The sequence below is a fragment of the Bos javanicus genome, chromosome 13 (genome assembly GCF_032452875.1).
Source record: "Bos javanicus breed banteng chromosome 13, ARS-OSU_banteng_1.0, whole genome shotgun sequence".
Classification (NCBI taxonomy): domain Eukaryota; kingdom Metazoa; phylum Chordata; class Mammalia; order Artiodactyla; family Bovidae; genus Bos; species Bos javanicus.
In genome coordinates this window covers 26,778,965-26,797,969 of record NC_083880.1, presented here as the reverse complement: position 1 = coordinate 26,797,969, position 19,005 = coordinate 26,778,965, and the positions used below count along the sequence as shown (strand labels likewise).

The following is a 19,005-nucleotide window of genomic DNA, read 5'->3' as shown; positions in this document are numbered from 1 at the left end:
TCAAACTCATGTGCATTGAGTCAATGCTGCCATCCAACCATCTCATCCTCTGTCTTCCCCTTCTCCTCCAGCCTTCAATCTTTCCCAGCATCAGGGTCTTTTCTAATGAGTCAGCTCTTCGAATCAGGTGGCCAAGGTATTGGAGTTTCTGCTTCAGCATCAGTCCTTCCAATGAATATTCAAGATCGATCTCCTTTAGGATGGACTGGTTTGATCTCCTTGCAGTCCAAGGCAATCTCAAGAGGCTTCTCCATCAAACACCACAGTTCAAAACCATCATTTCCTCAACGATCAACCTTCTTTTTGGTCCAACTCTCACATCCATACATGACTACTGGATAAACAATAGCTTTGACTATACAGACCTTTGTTGGCAAAGCAATGTCTCTGCTTTTTAATACGATATCTAGGTAGGTCGTAGCTTTTTTTCCAAGGAGCAAGCATCTTTTAATTCCATGGCTGCAGTCATCATCTGCAGTGATTTTGGAGCCCAAGAAAATAAAGTCTGTCACTGTTTCCATTGTTTCCCCATCTATTTGCCCTGCAGTGATGGGACCAGATGCCATGATCTTAGTCATCTGAATGTTGAGTTTTAAGCCAGCCTTTTCACTCTCCTGCTTCAACTTCATCAATTCACTTTCACCAATATACAATAGATGCGGACAAATACTGTTTGATTCTACTTATACAAGATGCTAGAACAGTAAAATTCATAGAGTCAGAAAGTGCATCATTGGTAGATGCCAGGGGCCAGGGGTTGGGAGGGTGGAATGGGGCCTTAAATGTTCAATGGGGACAAAGTTTCAGTTTAGGAAGGTGAAAAATTCAGGAGATGGATGATAGAGTTGCACAAGAGTGTGAATGTACTTAGTGCCACTAAAATGCACAGTTGCACGCATGCATGCTAAGTCACTGCAGTCGTGTCTGACTGTTTTCGACTCTATAGACTGGAGCCCTCCAGGCTCCTCTGACCATGGGATACTCCAGGCAAGATCCTGAAGCGGCTTACCATGCCCTCCTCCAGGGGATCTTCCCAACTCAGGGATAGAACCCACATCTCTTACATCTCCTGCATTGGCAGGCAAAACATACAGTTAAATATTATTAAAATAGTGTATTTTATATTATGTGATTTTTACCACACACAAAATACCTTAGTTTATACAAAGAGCTACCCAGGATAGCAAACAATCAGATTTATAAAGAATATGTGGATCAGGTTGACTTGCCCATGGAATTTCCACCAGGAGATGATTCTAACACACAGGAGGAATTTGGTCATGGCACAGTCAGGGATAGAAGAGAGCAGGCACTGGCCTGGCTGCTTCCTGTCACCAAGGGCTTTACATATATTTTCTCACTGAATTCTTTCTATCCCCTGCAATAAGTATCACTAACTCAATTTTACAGATGAGGAAAAGACTTTCAGAATTTATCAAGAGAAAGGACAAGATATTATTGAGGAATAGGGAATTCTGTCATTAGTCAAGAAGACTGAAAGGGGCTGGTGGCATTTTGGAATATCTGCTTCAGAGTCAGGGTGCATAAGAGACAAAGAATTCAGCCAGGCCTGGCCCATTCCTCCATCCCGGGATTTCTTCACTGAGCTTTGCTGTAATTATCAGATTAATGGTGTCAGTGGGTTGGAGACCTTCATACAATAGATTTACTCCTAGAGTGAATCATCTCAAAATAAATTATTAGAGCTCGTTGTGACAGGAACAGAAAGAATTAGTCAATACCAGAATTGAATTTCCCACCCATGCCTAACTGTGAATGGTTCATTCCAAAGAGATATTTTACCTGAAACTCCATCCACCCTTTCAAAAAAGTGAAGTGAACAGATGCTTTGTTTTTGCAAATTTAACAAGCATATACACAGCACGAGGGGAATGCTTTCTTTTCCCCTTGGCTGCTGAGGAATAATGGGAGCCATCTGCTCTTTCCTGAACATATACCAGCCTGAGCTCAGCCAGCTGTGGCGATCCACAGTGAGGGATAGTCTCTCCCCCTAGAATAACATCTCAACAATTCAGAGGGAATGGAAACCTTATGCAAAAAAAATTGGGGGAGGGGGAGGACCATGCCTCGGAGGCTTGCAGGATCTTAGGTCCCCACCCAGGGATCAAACCCAGGCCCTTGGCAGTGATAGCCCAGAGTCCTAACCACTGAACCTCCAGGAAATTCCTGCAATGATTTAAATAAAAATGAATACTAAAGAAAATCCTCTTCTTTACCCTCTTGATCTCTACAATCCTAAAACAGACTCATAAGGAAATAAAGAGAAGTCTAAGGACATGGAAGCAGCCTAGATGTTCATCGACAGATGGATGGATAAAGAAGAGGCAGTACATACATGCAACAAAATATTACTCAGCCAAGGAATGGAACTGGGTCGTTGGTAGTGATGCGGATGAACCCAGAGACTGTTGGGCAGAGTGAAGTAAGTCAGAAAGAGAAAAACAAGTATCATATATTAACCGTATATGTGGAGTCTAGATAAATGGTACAGATGAACCTATTTGCAGGGCAGGTATCGGGAGAGAGACATAGAGAATGGACATGTGGCCATGGGGGAGGAGAGAGGAGGGGGAATGAACCAAGAGATGAGAAGTGACACGTATGCACTACCGGGTATAAAACAGATAGCTGATGGGCAGCTGTTCCACACGGAGCTCAGCTCAGGGCTCTGTGATGACCTAGAGGGGTGGGATGAGGGGCTAGGAGGGAGGTCCAAGAGGGAGGGGATATGTGTATACACATAGCTGATTTACTTTGTTGTACAGCAGAAACTAACACAACATTGTAAAGCAACTCTGCTTCAGTTCAAAATAAATAAAGAGAAGGCAAAAGACTTGTTGGCAAGTTTTTCTTTGGACCAACTAAAATCTGAATTGAAAGAAACTCTAGGAATCTCTCCTTTTCTTGAGTTTGTGTAATTGAGTTTTCTTGGAATTCACAAAGTTATCACATTTAAATAAATTAAAACTCCTCTTGAATGTCATTTCCCTGGCAACTGTAGCAAGCTTTTAATTACTTTTTTTCAGAAGTGGAGAATCCCCACTTTGTATTTACTTGTGTTTTCCTGCGCTCGTGCTCCAAGACCAGCGATCCTGGGCAGGAGTGACCTTCAGTGTAAGATCTTTCAATGGTTCTTTGCCACTTGCTTTTTGAGATGTTGGAAACTCTTTGATGGCTTAAGAAGACCAAGCCACTCTTCCTTCTCTTGGTGTGTGGCCAGTGAGTCATTCTCCTTATGTAAATGGAAGCTTGGAGGGCATTGACTTGACTGTGCCTTGACTGGACTTGACTGTGTTGGCACTTTCCAACGAAGCCAAAACTGCTGATCCATGTCATCTCTCTAATTATCTTGGGTGCTTGTCTGAGGCAAGGATCCCCCCTGGGCAAACAGGTTCAAACAGGTACTGGGTTATTTATCCCAGTGGAGATAACTTATTTCCTCTTGCTCTTCCTTCTCTTCAGCTACCCTGGCCAGCCCTTCTGGGTCTCTTGTCTCTGCTGAAGCGAAGGCTGAGTCCTTGATGGAGGCCACCTCAATGCCTGGTCTGCAGTGCTCAGGGATGACTCACAGGATGGCCTTCTCCAGGGAGCTGCTGCTGCCACATCCTCGTTGTGTTCAGGATGATCAACTCTAGGTGGACAAAGTAAGAAGAAGTTCCCTCAAGACCCCAGTCCTCACAGGCAGCAGCCCAGAATCCAAGTATAATGAACACATACTGACCATTCACGATGTTCTAGGCACTGGGCTCTCTTCTCCTCTGAATCTTCACTATCATCCCAGGAGATAAGTGCTCTTTTTGTCCTCGCTTTTCAAATGAAAAACTGAGGCTTGGAGAGGTTCAGGGATTTGCTCAGGGCCAGGATTTGAGTTGTTCAGTAGCCAAGTTGGCATCTGAGGCCCTGCAATGTCTCCAGGAGCCGCCTTGTTGCAGGAATGAAAATGTGAGCATGCAAGATCACATCTCTCCTGGCGGGAGCTCACAGGCCACCACAAACCCAGCCTTCTAGGCCACTTCTTCCTTGAGTGCTTGCAAATGCTCATCATACCTACTAAATCAAATTTGTGTTTATCTGGCCTTGGTAGTGTCTGGGAAGGAAGCTAATGGGACTCAGAGCCTCAGTGGATGTCAAGGACAAGAAGAAGCTTCCTTGGGACCCCTCTGCTTCCGTAATTAACACCTGTGGTTGTTTCATCGTAAACACTGGGCAGGTAATTTTAATACTGTTTGGGTAGGCATGGGAACTGGAATCTCTTACTATTACAGATGAAAGAAATAGCACGGGAGGTATGGGAATGGGAACATCTTTTAAGAAATTTCATCTACATTGGGGTAATATTGTTTTCATAGTCAAAACAAATCTCTTTTGTCATTTAGTCTTAAAATACATATACCAGTGATGTGGATATTTGTTAATTGCAGCTCATGGTAAGCCAAGAGAAAGAAAAACAAACTGTGATGTCTTTTGGGGATGAAGAGCTTACAGTAGTAATAAGAGCTTCATGCTTTTCCCCCTGTATTCGTCTTCCTCCCTATTCCCTGCTACAGACTTCCACTAAGAACTGACTGGGTTGGCAAGAAAAGAACTGAGTTTATTAAGTCATTTCCAATAAGAGTTTCCTTTGCATAAACAAGGACAGATGTTAAACCAGGTGTTTTTCCTAAATGAACATTTTGATATATGTTGCTGAGAATTGTCAGTTTCCATGCGGTGGCAAATGCTGTCAGATGTGTACATTTGTTTAAATCGTGGACCAGGAAACATTCTGTGAAGTAAAAAAAGAATTGCTGTTCTAATCACTGGAGCCTGGGCAACATCTAGAACATGAAAAAGCCAATAACTCTCTCTCTTCTGAAGTCGACAGAATGAAATGAAGAGATGGTTTTGATATTTCAAAGTCACAACTTCTACTCTATCAAAGACTAATTTTGATGGGGCTGTTTGTTGTTTATTTGAAACATCGTGAAAGATCTTAGGTTCTAAGGGAGGAGTTCAATGCCAACAGATGTTGGGATGTGTGTGGATTTGAAAATGAAAACATTATTGAGGAATGTGTAGCTTCTCAAAACATGTAGACTGCTTTGCTGCTACCGGTAGTGTTTTAAAGCTTACAGTCTGACTTACAAACATCCCAGTCAATTTAAGTAGCATATATTAGAAGCTAAGTGCCCTGAAATGGAGTTTGAGGGCAGGGAGAATCTGAAAGTTTTCATGGCATTAATGGTTCTGAGATTTGTGATTTATAGGGGAAAAAACATTCAAGTTAGCAGAGTTGCTAACTCCTTCTCTTATCATTTTAGAAACGTTAGGGCACGGATGAAGGAAAGCAACAATGAAATGTACCAGGGGCCAAACCTGAGATGAGAGATTGACTTCAACTGTGTAAAACCCCGTCTTCATCCTGAACTTCTTATTGTACCCCAAACTAGAGACATCTTCCTTCTTCCTGGGTCCTCAGGCCAGAGTTTTGCGGAACTCTGGATGAATGATCTTTCAGAGTATTTGCAGGTCTCTAAGCCTTGGCGTGAGGCTTCCCAAGTGGCACTAGTGGTCTAGAACCCGCCTGCCAGTGAAGGAGACATGAGACTTGGGTTTGATCCCTCAGTCGGGAGGATCCCCTGGAGGAGGGCATGGCAACCCACTCGAGTAATTTTCCCTGGAGAATCCCATGGACAGAGGAGCTTGGCGGGCTATAGTCCATAGGGTTGCAAAGAGTCAGACATGACTGAAGTGACTTAGCACTCATGCAAGCCTGTGTGTGAGCAGGGTAAAAGCTAGAACACCACGAGGATGTCAGTGGTAGAGTGTATCCTGATTTGCCTTATCAGGTCCAAGCTGCTCTATGGGCTTAAGATGCCCTTAAAGGTATTAGACTGGAGTGAAGAGATAGTACTTCGAGCAGACATATGGAGGGAGGACATAAGAGATAAAGTTTCTGGCTAATTTCAATATTGCTTATAGGGGAACCAATAGACAAGAGCCAAATCAACAGGAACACCTGACATTGCAGCCCTGGTTCCCATTATTCCCCCGGGCTGGGAACAATCTTCTGCTCCTGTTCACATCTTCATGGGTGTTGTTAAACTATAATCTTCACCAGGTTTTTGTGTGGGTTAAATAAAATGTTAGTTCACACAGCGCTTTGTTTCCAAGTGCGTGTGTTCTCAGTGGCTTCAGTCATGTCTCTTTGCGACCCCATGGACAGTAGCCCACCAAACTCCTCTGTCCATGGGATTCTCCAGACAAGAATACTAGAGTGGATTACCATGCCCTCATCCAGGGGGTCTTCCCGACCCAGGAGGGATCAAACCCACATCTCCTACACTAAAGGTGGATCTTTAACACTGTGCCACTGGGGAAGACTTGTACCCAAGAGTGTTCAACAAGTCTCCTTGTCATGTTGGCGCTGGCCAAAAATTTGTTCAGGTTTTTCTGTACCAGGCTCTGAATTAGTAATTTCTGAAGCTGCTTGTAACCTTCATGGGAGGTCATTACACTTATTTCCTCCACTTTGGTATGTACATGAAATTTTCTATAATAAAATACTTAAAAATTAGATCTGAGTGAAGGAGAAACCAGGGTAGTGAAAAAAATATCCTTGAGAAGCAACTACAGAAGTAAGAGCTTTTTTTCCCCAAAGAAGACCCAAAGATGCTCTGAGCTCTGTAACAATGGAAGGACCTCGTTAGAAATGAGCCCCTCAACATGGCAAAGCCAGAATCAAGCATCCTAAGTCTGAGATATGTCCACATGTACACATTTATTTGGATTTAGAGAGACAACACATAAAATACTTTGATCATACACAAGTTCATATTTGGTAAAAGGATCAGGTTGTCACATGTTTATAGTTCTTTTTTTTTATTATTGTTTTCTGTCTTTAGTAATGGAGCAATGCTGGGGAAGTGTCAATATCTTTCAGAAACACCAATGGGGAACAGTATTTCAGCATAGGTAACTAATCAATACACAGCGTGTGCACTTAGCATTTGAAAACAGGAGGGCGCGTGCAAGATGATACCCACTGCTAGGTTCCTGGGTTCCTTGTTCTGCTGCTATATTTACACCCGTGCTTTCTTGGTCCATATTCTGAGCAGTAGCATCTACTCCAAATGATGCTAGCAGGGACAGTACCTGCGAGGTTGGCTGCTGGTGACCCTCCTTATTGGTCTCCTGTTCTCAGAGACACTGAAGTTGCATTCCCTTTGCATGGTGTGAAATCACACAATTCACAAAGGAGACTTCTTAGGAGCAAGCGGAGCCAAGGGCACTCCCTGTGAGGGCTGAGGTGGAGGGCATACCGTGTGGCAGAGAGAGTATGGCACGGATGCAAGTGTGGTTCTCAGAATATCAGTATGGCCACCACACAGGAATAGACACATCAATAATATGTTGTACAAGCTTCTACAGCAACACATGTTGACTTGCAACACTGCAAATTCGATCTAAAGTGCACAACCCCAATCTGAGGGGAAGAGACAGTACTAGCAGTATATTAAAGGCAACACAGTTACACACAGGATTAACTTCCTTTTCTTTCCTCGTGTCCTTGACACAGTCCAGAAGTCAATACCATTTATGTGTCTCTGATGAAGACATACCACACTTTTTTTTTCAAGTATTTAAAAATAAGAAACACAATATTGCTGTCTAAATGAAAATGGCCATGTCAAATGTGATTAAAGCTAAAACCCAACTTTCCTAATATTTGTAAAAGAATCAGTTCAGTCACTCAGTCGTGCCTGACTCTTTGTGACCCCATGTAAAAGAATGGTCCCACATAAAGGCCTTTGGCACTGGGAATTTGCGGTAAAGTTCAAAACAATCTCCCTTCCTTCCTTCACTCCTTCCTTCCCTACTTCCTTTCCACTTGAGCAGATTGCAAACCTACTTTAAAGAATGTTTAAACTACTGCGATCTATCAGGCTTTTATTTACCTCCTTCCCTGGGTTATGGTTGGTAGCACTTCACTGCATAGAATGGAGCAAGGCTCCCAGCAAACTTGGGAAAGAACCTGGAAAGGACAGGGTGTTGGGGAAATGATCTATTGATAAAAACTCTTTTCTGGAATTTCAAACACAGGCACAAATGTTCCCTTTTAAGCTCAGTCGTACCATCAAGTGAAAAAGCAGTCGATTCTGCTAGGGAGTCTGGACCCCCTAGGTAGAAGCTTCTTGGAGTAGAGAGGGGTCTGTCCACATCAGGACATTGGGCTCCAACCTCCAGGCAGGATGGTGGGTTTGATAATTAGCATCTCTGCCTCTGAGATGGGTCCTTTGGGCCTGAGACTCATGATAGCTGGGCAGCTCTGTGCTTATTCTCAACAGCCAAATTCTAGAATGCTTGGCTATTAGACAGAGCCTAGAAGGGGAGGCTTACTCCTTCATAAAATTCTGGGGCGTAAGGTTTTCTTCTAATAGTCATGCACGCATGCCTGCTAAGTTGCTTCAGTCATGTCTGACTGTAGCCAGCCAGGTTCCTCTGGATTCTCCAGGCAAGAATACTGGAATGGGTTGCCATTTCCTTCTCCAGGAGATCTTCCTGAACCAGGGATCGAACCCATGTCTCTTATGTCTCCCGCGTTGGCAGACGGGTTCTTTACCACTAGTGCCACCTGGGAAGTCTAATAGGCATAGGAAATCCATTTGCTTCTTAGATGGAGAGGGACTAAAGCCACGTGCATCTCAAGTATCAGTGATTCCGATCCGACCTAGGGGAGAGATGTAGGGGCAAGCTCATGAAGCTTGCAGGTGGTTGGATCCTACGGTCAAGTGAGTGGGCTTTGCTACAGGATGAAGGATGGAGTCCTCTTCCCTCCCTCATATACCTACAGTCTTCCTGATCACAGATCTGAGTGGTCCATACAGAAAGGATGAATGCTCCTAATGTGCAGCCACAGTCTGCATATATGTGGATATATACACAGGACATATATAGTTCTTTGCTAGCACTTGGAATCTGACAGTCTGTACCCCATAAATATCTATGAGAGCTCTTGTTAGCTCCTGTTTCTCCATCAGGTTTGCAGGGGCAGAAGGATGCTTTTAGAATATTGTTTTGAATTCTATGGAGCATATGTCCTCTCTATATTCCAGTCACTTTGATCTTAATGGGACACAGAAGATAGACAAAGGGTCTTAAGACGCTATCTCAAAATCCTGGGTAACAGGACTTCCCTGGTGGTCCAATGGCTAAAACTCCAAGCTCCTAAGGCAGAGGGTTCAGGTTCGATCCCTGGTCAGGGAACTAGATCCCGCATGCCGCAACTAAGAGTCCACATGCCGCAACTAAAGATCATGTGTGTCACGACTAAGACCTGGCACGGCCAAATACATAAATCTAAAAAAATAATCTTGGGTGAGGAGCTCGTTTCCTCATAACCTCTCATGGAGTAGAAATTAATTATTTGGGATCGCAGAGATGGGGAACTCAGAAGGAAGGACTTCTGTGGGTCAGAATGGGAGGGAATCGGAATAAGCAATGGCCTGGGAGGGAAATGACTCCTCCCTGGACAGGTGATGTGGCCTCCAGGATGACGTCACTATTCTCACAGAGACACTGAAGGCCAAGTGTAATTTTCTGGGCTCACCACATCTGGAGTGTGTCCCATTCTTCTTTGCTCTGGCTGATTAGACTTTATTTTCTCTAGGAAATCCAAATGACTTCATAAGAGAATACTGTCTGGGAAGACAGCGCAAGAACCAGCATTCACCTTCTGTTTAGAACAGGCTGAACGGAAATAAGAATAGAGACGATTACCCTCATTAGTCTAAGATGAAGCTCAGCTGTCAGGCCTACAGTGCGGGTCTGCTAAGGTCCAATGGGTGAAAAATGGAAAAGGGAGAATCTTGCTGTCGAGCTGACCAATCACTTTTTAAAGAAACTGCAGTATTCTTTTGTGTTTGTTTTGTAAGAGCCTGAACAGAAAGAAGGCGTCACACTGTTAAAGAATTTTGTGGGCCTATGTTCCAAAATAACTTTGCCAAGTGTTTAGTTGTGCCTCCATTCAAAGAAAGAGAAAAAAAAAAAAAACAATCTGGCTTAGTTTTTATAACTGCCCCTGCAGTTTGTATAACCCATATAAAATAAAAATCTATATGTTACAAAATAGGATTTCTTTTTAATATATATATTTTCCTTTTGTAAAATTATATGTATTTAAATACACTTGATATGTTACTATAGGTAAATTAGAAATTTTTTTCTAATACTATGAAAAAGGCAAGAGTTTTTTTTTTTAATTGTCAACATAGATTTTATATTTACTTTATCCTTTTCACTGTACCCCAGAGAACCTTTTATGATTCAGGGGTAATTTGGCATTATTCAATCCTACTACTCTGACTTGAAAATAAAGTTTGATTTGCATGCTATATTAAAAGTAAGGGAAATATTTATAACAATTGTAAGCTTTTCCTTATTGATTAGAACACAGCCTTTTGTCACTAATTATTACAGAGGTGTTCTAAACTTAAGAAACGATTTTTAAAAGGAATAATGTTTGGTAGTTTTTGATTTTTAAACTGCACTCTACTCTGACACCACAATATAGAAATAGATTTACTTTGGAACAAACTACAAATACATTTACACGGTTTGTGACAACTTAATTGTCTACCTAGAGAATTCAAACAGCTTAGTGAGCTAGGTTATTATAAATCCTGTCCCAGGCGTTCTATTTCTTCAATCAGGAAGTCAATGTCTTGGTGAGTTGCTGCGGGGTTTGAGATGACCATGCGGAAGAAGTTGACCTTGTCGCCCAAGGGCTGGTAGCTCACCATTGTGGTCCCAGACTCCATCATCCTGGCTTTAATCACGGGAGCCACCTGCGGGAGAGATGAGACCGCTGTGATGACTGCTTCTCCCAGGGATTCTTCCTATTATCAAAGAATCCAGTGCCAAGTAGCATTTTGAGTCTTTAACTGAACAATCAGAACCATATCTGTTTTCCCTTAAAGGAACTGCTCACACTTTTTATGAGAACAGAGGGCTGCCGCTGCTGCTGATGCTAAGTCGCTTCAGTTGTGTCCGACTCTGTGTGACCCCATAGATGGCAGCCCATTAGGCTCCTCCGTCCCTGGGATTCTCCAGGCAAGAACACTGGAGTGGGTTGCCATTTCCTTCTCCAGTGCATGAAAGTAAAAAGTGAAAGTGAAGTCACTCAGTCGTGTCCGACTCTTTTCGACCCCAAGGACTGCAGCCTACCAGGCTTCTCCGCCCATGGATTTTCCAGGCGAGAGTACTGGAGTGGGGTGCCATTGCCTTCTCTGGAACAGAGGGCTAGAACAGTTTAATACATCCAAGATCTCAAAGGTGCTGAAAGGAATAATCAGTGGCGGGCTATCAGGAGCTTGACATCTTATCTTTGACTTTCTACTTAGTATTTTGTGACAACAGAAAGAATCTGATGGTGGTTCCAAGCATAAAGAGTTTAGCAATACAACATTTGGGGGACTTTTTAATCCTTCAGTAAATATAAAAACATTGGAAGTAAGACAAAATTCAGAGACTGGGTACCAAGATGTAAGCCTCACTACCAAGTGATGTGTGAAAATAAGCAGATTTTTGAGATCTTAAAGCAATTTTCATTCTTGAGATCCTAAAGCTTCCTAGTTTCAAAAAACACTTTTTGTTTTATATTAGAGTATAACCGATTAACAATGTTGTGATAGTTTGAGATGGACAGCAGAGGGACTCAGCCATACGGATACATATATCCATTCTCCCCAAAACTTCCCTTCCATTCAGGCTGCCACATAACATTGAGTGGAGTTCTCTGTGCCATACAGTTGTTGATTATCCATTTTAAATACAGCAGTGTGTACCTGTCCATCCCAAACTCCCTAACTATCCTATCCCCCAACTTTCCCCCTGGCAACCACAGGTTCCTTCTCTAAGTCTGTGAGTCTGTATCTGTTTTGTAAATAAGTTCATTTGTATAATTTCATTTTATATTCCTCGGTTCATAAGATGACTTGAAACATATTTCCTAATAGTGATGAAGAATCAGCTGAGGCAAAAAGCTGCACCCACAAGGATTTAACATTATGGAGTTGGATCACAGACAAGATTTCACCACATCTATGCCCGATGGATAATTACAGCCCTTGGTCCTCTATTGTGTATGAAATTAAGTTAAAATGCCTTGTGAGTGAGTGAAGTCGCTCAGTTGTGTCTGACTCTCTGACACCCCATGGACTATAGCCCACCAGGCTCCTCCATCCATGGAATTTTCTAGGCAAGAATACTGGAGTGGGTTGCCATTTCCTTCTCCAGGGGATCTAAATGCTTTAGTTCAGCACAAATGCATTTTTGTCACCAGTTTTGAGGACTCAGCTCCCAGGGCTCACCCAGGTGAATCTACAACTCTGACAAGACCTCCTTATTCCATATCCCTTGGATGTACTGCACATATTTTTATCCCTTCACATTGTCCTCAGTCTCACCATGTCACATTTGTTCTCTTTGCTTAGAATCCCTTCTCTTCCAGTTTGCATCCTACAAAGACTCCAAGGCTCCACAACAGTCCTACACCATGAGGAAGCCTTTCCTGACTTCCGTAGTCCACTAGCATATTTTCTCTAAGTTGTAAGTACATGATCCTTAGCCATAGAGTCTGTCTGTATTCTAATTCCTATCATCCCTTCTCTTATGTGAAAATAGACCTCATCTTTGTACCCAACTGTAAGCTCCTGGAAGGCAAGGATGAGGTCTCTCAATTCTTTTATCAGCACAGCACTGTTTGCACATGGAGGGCTTCCTGAGTCCTTGTTGACCGTAAAGAGTGGCATAAGAGGAACAGCTCCCAGGATGAGGCATACATTTTAAATCATGTCCAACTATATCCAGGACCTGTACACATATTTTACCACTGGAGTTTGTAAATATAATATTGATCTTTTCAGTTCATGGCTGCAAATACATAACCAGGGATGTAGATCTCAGGGAAGCTTTGGGCTTATGCCAGATCTTTATAGTCAGCAACTCAGTTCAATATGGGAACCATGCCCTCTATCACAGTTGTATTTGTCTTACATGAAGGATAGACTCAAAAGGAATGGAGTTATGAACATGACCACTTACATGACCACTTACATGACCACTGGTTTGCAATGAGGTTTTAATCCTCAAAATACTCAATGTGAACAATCAACATGGCTCCTCAAGAGGATCAGCAGCAGTTTTGTTTTCTACCCATTTCTGGGGCCTGGTGTCTCTTCCACATTTGTAATTGAGCACCAGTTTCTCTTGGCAGATCAGCAGTTTCACCAGATTCCTGCTGAGTTGTGAAGCCAGAAAAGGTATGACCTAGTGCTTATTTTCAGCCCTCATAAACATGCTCTCAGAACACAGAAGCAGGTGAGTTGTTAAAAGTCTGGACAGACCAGTTCTGTGTTTCCTGGCTCTGCAGGAAGCCACAGAGGGCAGGGGACCTGTGACCATGGCTGAAGATAGATGTTCCCTAAAAACGTGCACATCTGTCAAGGATGATATGGACACAAAAGGCCCATTATACACGCTGAGGTCCAGATCAGAGGAGCGTGAGTACTTACCTTGGAGAGGCGGCTCAGTCTCTCTTCATTGTTGTCCAGGACACGCAAGCTCGGAGGTACGTACCAGAAGCAGACATTGGTGTGCTGAGGCTATGAAGTGGAGAGTAAAATTCATGCTCAGCCCAAACAGGCAAGTTTGAAAATGTCAAGGATTTGAAAATTTGAAAATTCCAAATTTCAAATCTGTTCTGCAGCTTCTAGATACAATCCTACTTTTAAACCTCTAATCACCTTTGAACTGCCTGACTTTCACACCATTATACAGTATTTGTGTGTGTGAGAGAGAGAGTTGGACTTATACTTCCATTCTAAATGGTTGCCCCCTCCCCACCGCTTCTCTTTTGTGATGGTCTCACTTACTTGGACAGCACATTCTTAACTTCAAAAAATATCACTGAGAAGAACTGGAATGGGGACTTCCCTGGTGGTCCAGTTCCTAAGACTTTGCGCTCCCAATGCAGGGGTCCCAGGTTCAATCCCTGGTTAGGGGACTAGATCCCACATGCTGCAACTAAGGCCTGGTGCAGCCAAATAAATACATAAATAAAATATTTTTAAAAACTACAAAGAGTTAGAATGGACTAAACTTGGGGGGGCACTGTAGAAATCAGAATATATACCTTTCCATCAAACACCATTTCATAACCTTCTCGGTTTTTGATGATATTGTATAAATACTCCGCCAGCTCCAAACACTTATCAATATGTGCTTCAAACCCGATGGTCCCCTATGCGAGAGAAGAATAGAGCTTAGCAGTCAAGCTGAGGAAGGTGGGCGAGCTCTCAGATGAGATGGGGGGATGCATCTCTCAGGACACTGGTGGTCTTTCGGGCCCTTGGGCCTCTGCTCTGAGCCAGCACTTTGCTTACATGAGACCATGTGTCTAGAAGCTTTTCTGACAATTATTCCTCCTTTCATGCTGTCCACATCAGATGCCCCTGTTCCCTTTCATGTTGTCACAGCTCTCCACGGCAGAATCCCTTTCTTTCAGAGCCTCTATTCCCCAGCCAATTATTTTGATTACTCGAGGGGAAATTTTACAACTGCCACTCAGAGGAGTAATTATGGAAGTCATTAATGACAGGAGGCCCGGCTATTCTTTTCCTGCAGATAAAAAGCATCATCAGAGACCGCCCATCCCCCTCAGGATGTCTGCTGAGTCCCTGCCCATCAGATGAATTTGCCATTTCCAGATCCCACTTTTGTTCACCAATGTACATTATACACCATTATAGAACAAATAGGGTAGGTGCTCAATGAATATGTGCTGGACAAAAGAATTACTGACTCTTGAGAGGCACACAGATGCTCTATTAGCCTGCCATTTTGCAAGCTTATTAGATTTACCCTTTGGGGATAAATGGGGCTTCCCTGGTGGCTCAGGTGGTAAAGAATCTGCCTGCAATGAGGGAGGCCCAGGTTTGATCCCAGAATCGGGAAGATCCCCGGAGAAGGGAATGGTTACCCACTTCAGTATTCTTGCCTGAAAAATTCCCTGGACAGAGGAGCCTGGTGGGCTACAGACCATGGGGTCTCAAAGAGTTGGACATGACTGAGAGACTAACACTTGGGGATAATGACTCCTATGTCTGTAATAGGTGAACATTATCACAGAGGTCTTTTACTTTGCAGCTGTTGGAAGACCAGGATCTGGACTTGTGAAAAACAATACGACAGCCTTGGACTACAAGTATTTCACTGACAACGGGACACACGAGGGCAGCGGTCCCCAACATTTTTGGCACCGGGGAGTGGTTTCGTGGAAGACAATTTTCCACAGACCAGGGGTGGGGAGAAGGCTTCAGGATGATTCAGGCTCATTACATTCACTGTGCACTTGATTTCTATTATTATTACATCAGCTCCAGCTCAGATCATCAGGTATCAGATCCTGGAGGTTGGGGACCCCAACACCAGGGAATTACTCTTCACACGGCTTTACTCCGAACTCCACTGGTACGTGTGGAGTACTGCAGGAAAGCTTAGAGAAACAGCAAATGCTCGTCCCAGGAACTCTGAGAACAGACCTACCAGTGATTAATCCAACCTGGAGTCCAGAGGAAGTAATAATGGAGATAAGATAGGCCCACTTTCCTGTTAACACACAGTCTCATCATCTTATCTAAAAGGGGAATCTGGCAGAACGATGACTTGTAGCGTCTGAAATATTTTTAAGAGTAAGCTTCATTAAAGAGAGCTGATGGATTCAGAAATCCATTTGTTTAGGGACTGCCACCCTTGCTGACTGATTCCTGTGACTCCAAGTGTCCACCTGATGCCTGGACATCCAGGCCATCACCCATGCACTCAAAGAGTCTGTGGGTGCCAAAGATTTACCATTGGTTTGGACCAAGCTGGCAGTTTGCATCTACTTGGGATGAACGTTAAGTAAGAGGGAGGGGAGTTTACTGTTAGCCAAACTGGATCCTTGGGACCAGGCTAGCATTGGATTTCAACTTGCAGGGACCTGATCCAGGATCTGTTCAGGACCAGTATGACTCTGACCCTGTCCAGCCATATGGCCTTGGCTAACTTTTCTGGTCACGTGGGAATGATGGTGCCTGTACTATTTCCCACATAGATATAGCGAGGTGAAATGAATGCTCTGAAAATGACTGTGATTGTACCGTAAAGGGAGTTGGGTTACCAAAGACAGGATGGGAGTTCTCTAGCCCTGCTAGTCTAGGAGTCCACTCTGGCTAAGCTCAGGAGTAATCCACCTGCCCCCTTGAGATGAAGGCTGAAGAGCTATCAGGGGACTCTGATGTGCCTATATAAGTCTGGGGCTCCTCCTTTCAAATTGGGTATTCATGAGATTAAGATCCATATTTTATTTTCAAAGTTTTGTAGGTTTTTAGGTGATTCTCTGAAATTCATTCTATTAATATCAAATGCTTGTTGAATCATTATAGACCACACAGCTCTTTCTGTGAGAATGATAAAGGCATCTATAAAGCCTTATCAGGCAATGCCTCTCCATGACCTGAATCACTGGGAAGGAAGCTGAAAGCTCAGATGACCACTTCTGCACATGCCCTTCAGCCCCTGCCTGACCATCTTCCTGGGATGTCCTTTCTCCCAGCTCTGCTGGTCGAGGTCTTATTTATTCTATCCATCCTGTTCACAATCAATCTCAAAGGCCAGTTCTTGATAAATTATTCTTGGCTCTCAAATGAGGACTGAGCTCTCCATTCTTTAACTCTTCAATCTGTGTCTGTGTTTCTTTTATAACTAGTTGTGTTCTATTTTTTAAAAAATGTTTATTGGAGTATGTGCTATATATGCTGTGCTTAGTCACTCAGTCACGTCCAACTTTGCAACCCCATGAGGCTCCTCTGTCCATGAGGATTCTGTAGGCAAGAATACTGGAGTGGGTTGCCATGCCCTCCTCCAGGGGATCTTCCCAACCCAGGGATTGAACCCAGGTCTCCCGCATTGCAGGCGGATTCTTTACCATCTGAGCCACCAGGGACGCCTTGATTGGAGTATAGTTGATTTATAATGCTAATTTCAGGTGTACAGCAAAGTGACTCAGCTGTGTGTTGTTGTTTAGTTGCTAAGTTGTGTCAGATTCTTTTGCGACCCCATGAACTGTAGTCCGCCAGGCTCCCTGTTATTGGGATTTCCCAGGGCAGAATACTGGAATGGGTAGCCATTCCCTTCTCCAGGGGATCTTCCTGACTGAAAGATTGAATCCAGGTCTTCTGAAGTGCAGGCAGATTCTTCACCACAGAGTCATCAGTTATACATATACATATATCCACTCTCATTTTTAAGATTCTTTTCCTATATAGGCCATTACAGAGAACTGAGCACTGTGCTGTACAGTAGGTTCTTATTAGTTATCTATTTTATATATAACAGTATGTCAATCCCGATCTCCTAATTGGTGTTCTGTCTTTTATGATGGTCATTGGTGAATTTCTCTTTCCTGCCTGGAAACTGTAGCCCCTGATCTCATGCAGCAACAGATGCTCAGTAGCCACGTATGAAAAAAATTAATATTTTAGAGAGAAAGGGAACATTCACTCACTCAGTAAGGAGGGCTAGACATCCATTTCCCTTTAATAGTTTCTCCTGGTTTCTTTTTTCCCTCAGCCATTTGCCAGTCCCACTGTTATCTACACTTTAATTATGGAGGTCAATCAGAAAACTATAAGAAAACCTGCCAATCTGCATAATCATATACAAGCATCAAGATTTATGGTAAAAAGTCAGCAGTTACATATTAAGCCATCACTGCAGGCCTATAAAAAGGGACTCCTTTTAATTTTTTTCTTTTTTTCTATCTACACAGAGTTTTAACCGAGGTAATCTGTCAAGATGAAAAATAATCAAGTTCTAGGATTCTCTAATAAAATAAAACAGACAAAAGGTTTACCCAATAAGAACAGAGTTGAGGACAGACACAGTGTCTTTGCCAGTGAAAAGCTTACAAATCATGTCACCATCCAGGATACTTTCTAGCATTCCACATCAGGAGGCTCAATTTTTTTTTTTTGGCATTAATTTGCTCCAATCAAGTTGTCTTGGATTTAATATGACAGTTGTCTTCAGTGCATTTAGCTCCATTTGTTATTAGCAGGTGAAAGAACAGGAATTTATACTTAGATTACTATTTTCCCATGGTTTATCTTACTAAGGAGAAAATGTGGATTCACTGGAACATTGTCTTCTCCAGGTGTATCGGATAACAGAGGGTTTGCAGATTAATGTCACATTCCTTCTCTTCCTCTTCATGACTGTTTTTGCAAATGCAAAACAGAATGACATGGTCAACTCTTCATGCTTCTTCTTAGGGAGAGTGACTTCTCCTGCCCTGGCTGGCATTATGACAGAGTTAGGCGTATCAGAGGGTGCTTACCCTTGATCTGAGTTGTAGGACTGAGATTATTACTTTAATAGCTATTATCATTTCATTTTAAAAAAAATGCAACTTTAAGTTGAAAACCAAATGGATGTTTTTGTCATTTAGATGTCTAGATACTTAGGGCTTTGTGTAAGGAATTAAAAAATAGGTGTCCCTGTCCTCTAAGTAATTCAAATTCTCTTCTAAAGTTCTTTACTATAGTCTCTTTCTGTATTTTACACAGAAACAATATGTTGACTTTCATTAATTATAAATAGTTATCCATATGTCTTCATTTCTGTTCACATCTTACATATGAATGTTAGAAAATGAGTTATTCCTTTACACAAATATGATGTACAAGAACTAATGAAACTATTTTAAATTCTGGATGATGATAATAAACTAATTTTCAATGCAAAACACATGTGTTCATAAGTTACGAAGCCACTGTGACTTCTCTCTCTGTCTCTCTTTTTATCCCCTCCTCTGGTGCCGGTATCTCAGCCCTTTAGAAACTGGATCCTCTGCCTTTATTTCAAGCTTCACTGGTCCTGCTGTTGAGTTCACACCTGATGTCT

General features: G+C 42.7%; 1 protein-coding gene across 1 annotated transcript in view; it reads right to left on the bottom strand.

Annotated features, from left to right (window-relative positions):
* Nucleotides 1-6,762: 6,762 nt before the first annotated feature.
* The window catches only part of GAD2 (glutamate decarboxylase 2), a 67,165-nt gene continuing 54,922 nt past the window's right edge, over nt 6,763-19,005 (bottom strand). The window contains exons 14-16 of the mRNA XM_061436047.1: nt 14,195-14,302; nt 13,575-13,664; nt 6,763-10,847 (exon numbers count right to left, since the gene is read on the bottom strand). Coding sequence (XP_061292031.1) covers nt 10,674-10,847; nt 13,575-13,664; nt 14,195-14,302 — 372 coding nt within the window. The 3' untranslated portion in view covers nt 6,763-10,673. The remainder of the gene's footprint in view (nt 10,848-13,574; nt 13,665-14,194; nt 14,303-19,005) is intronic.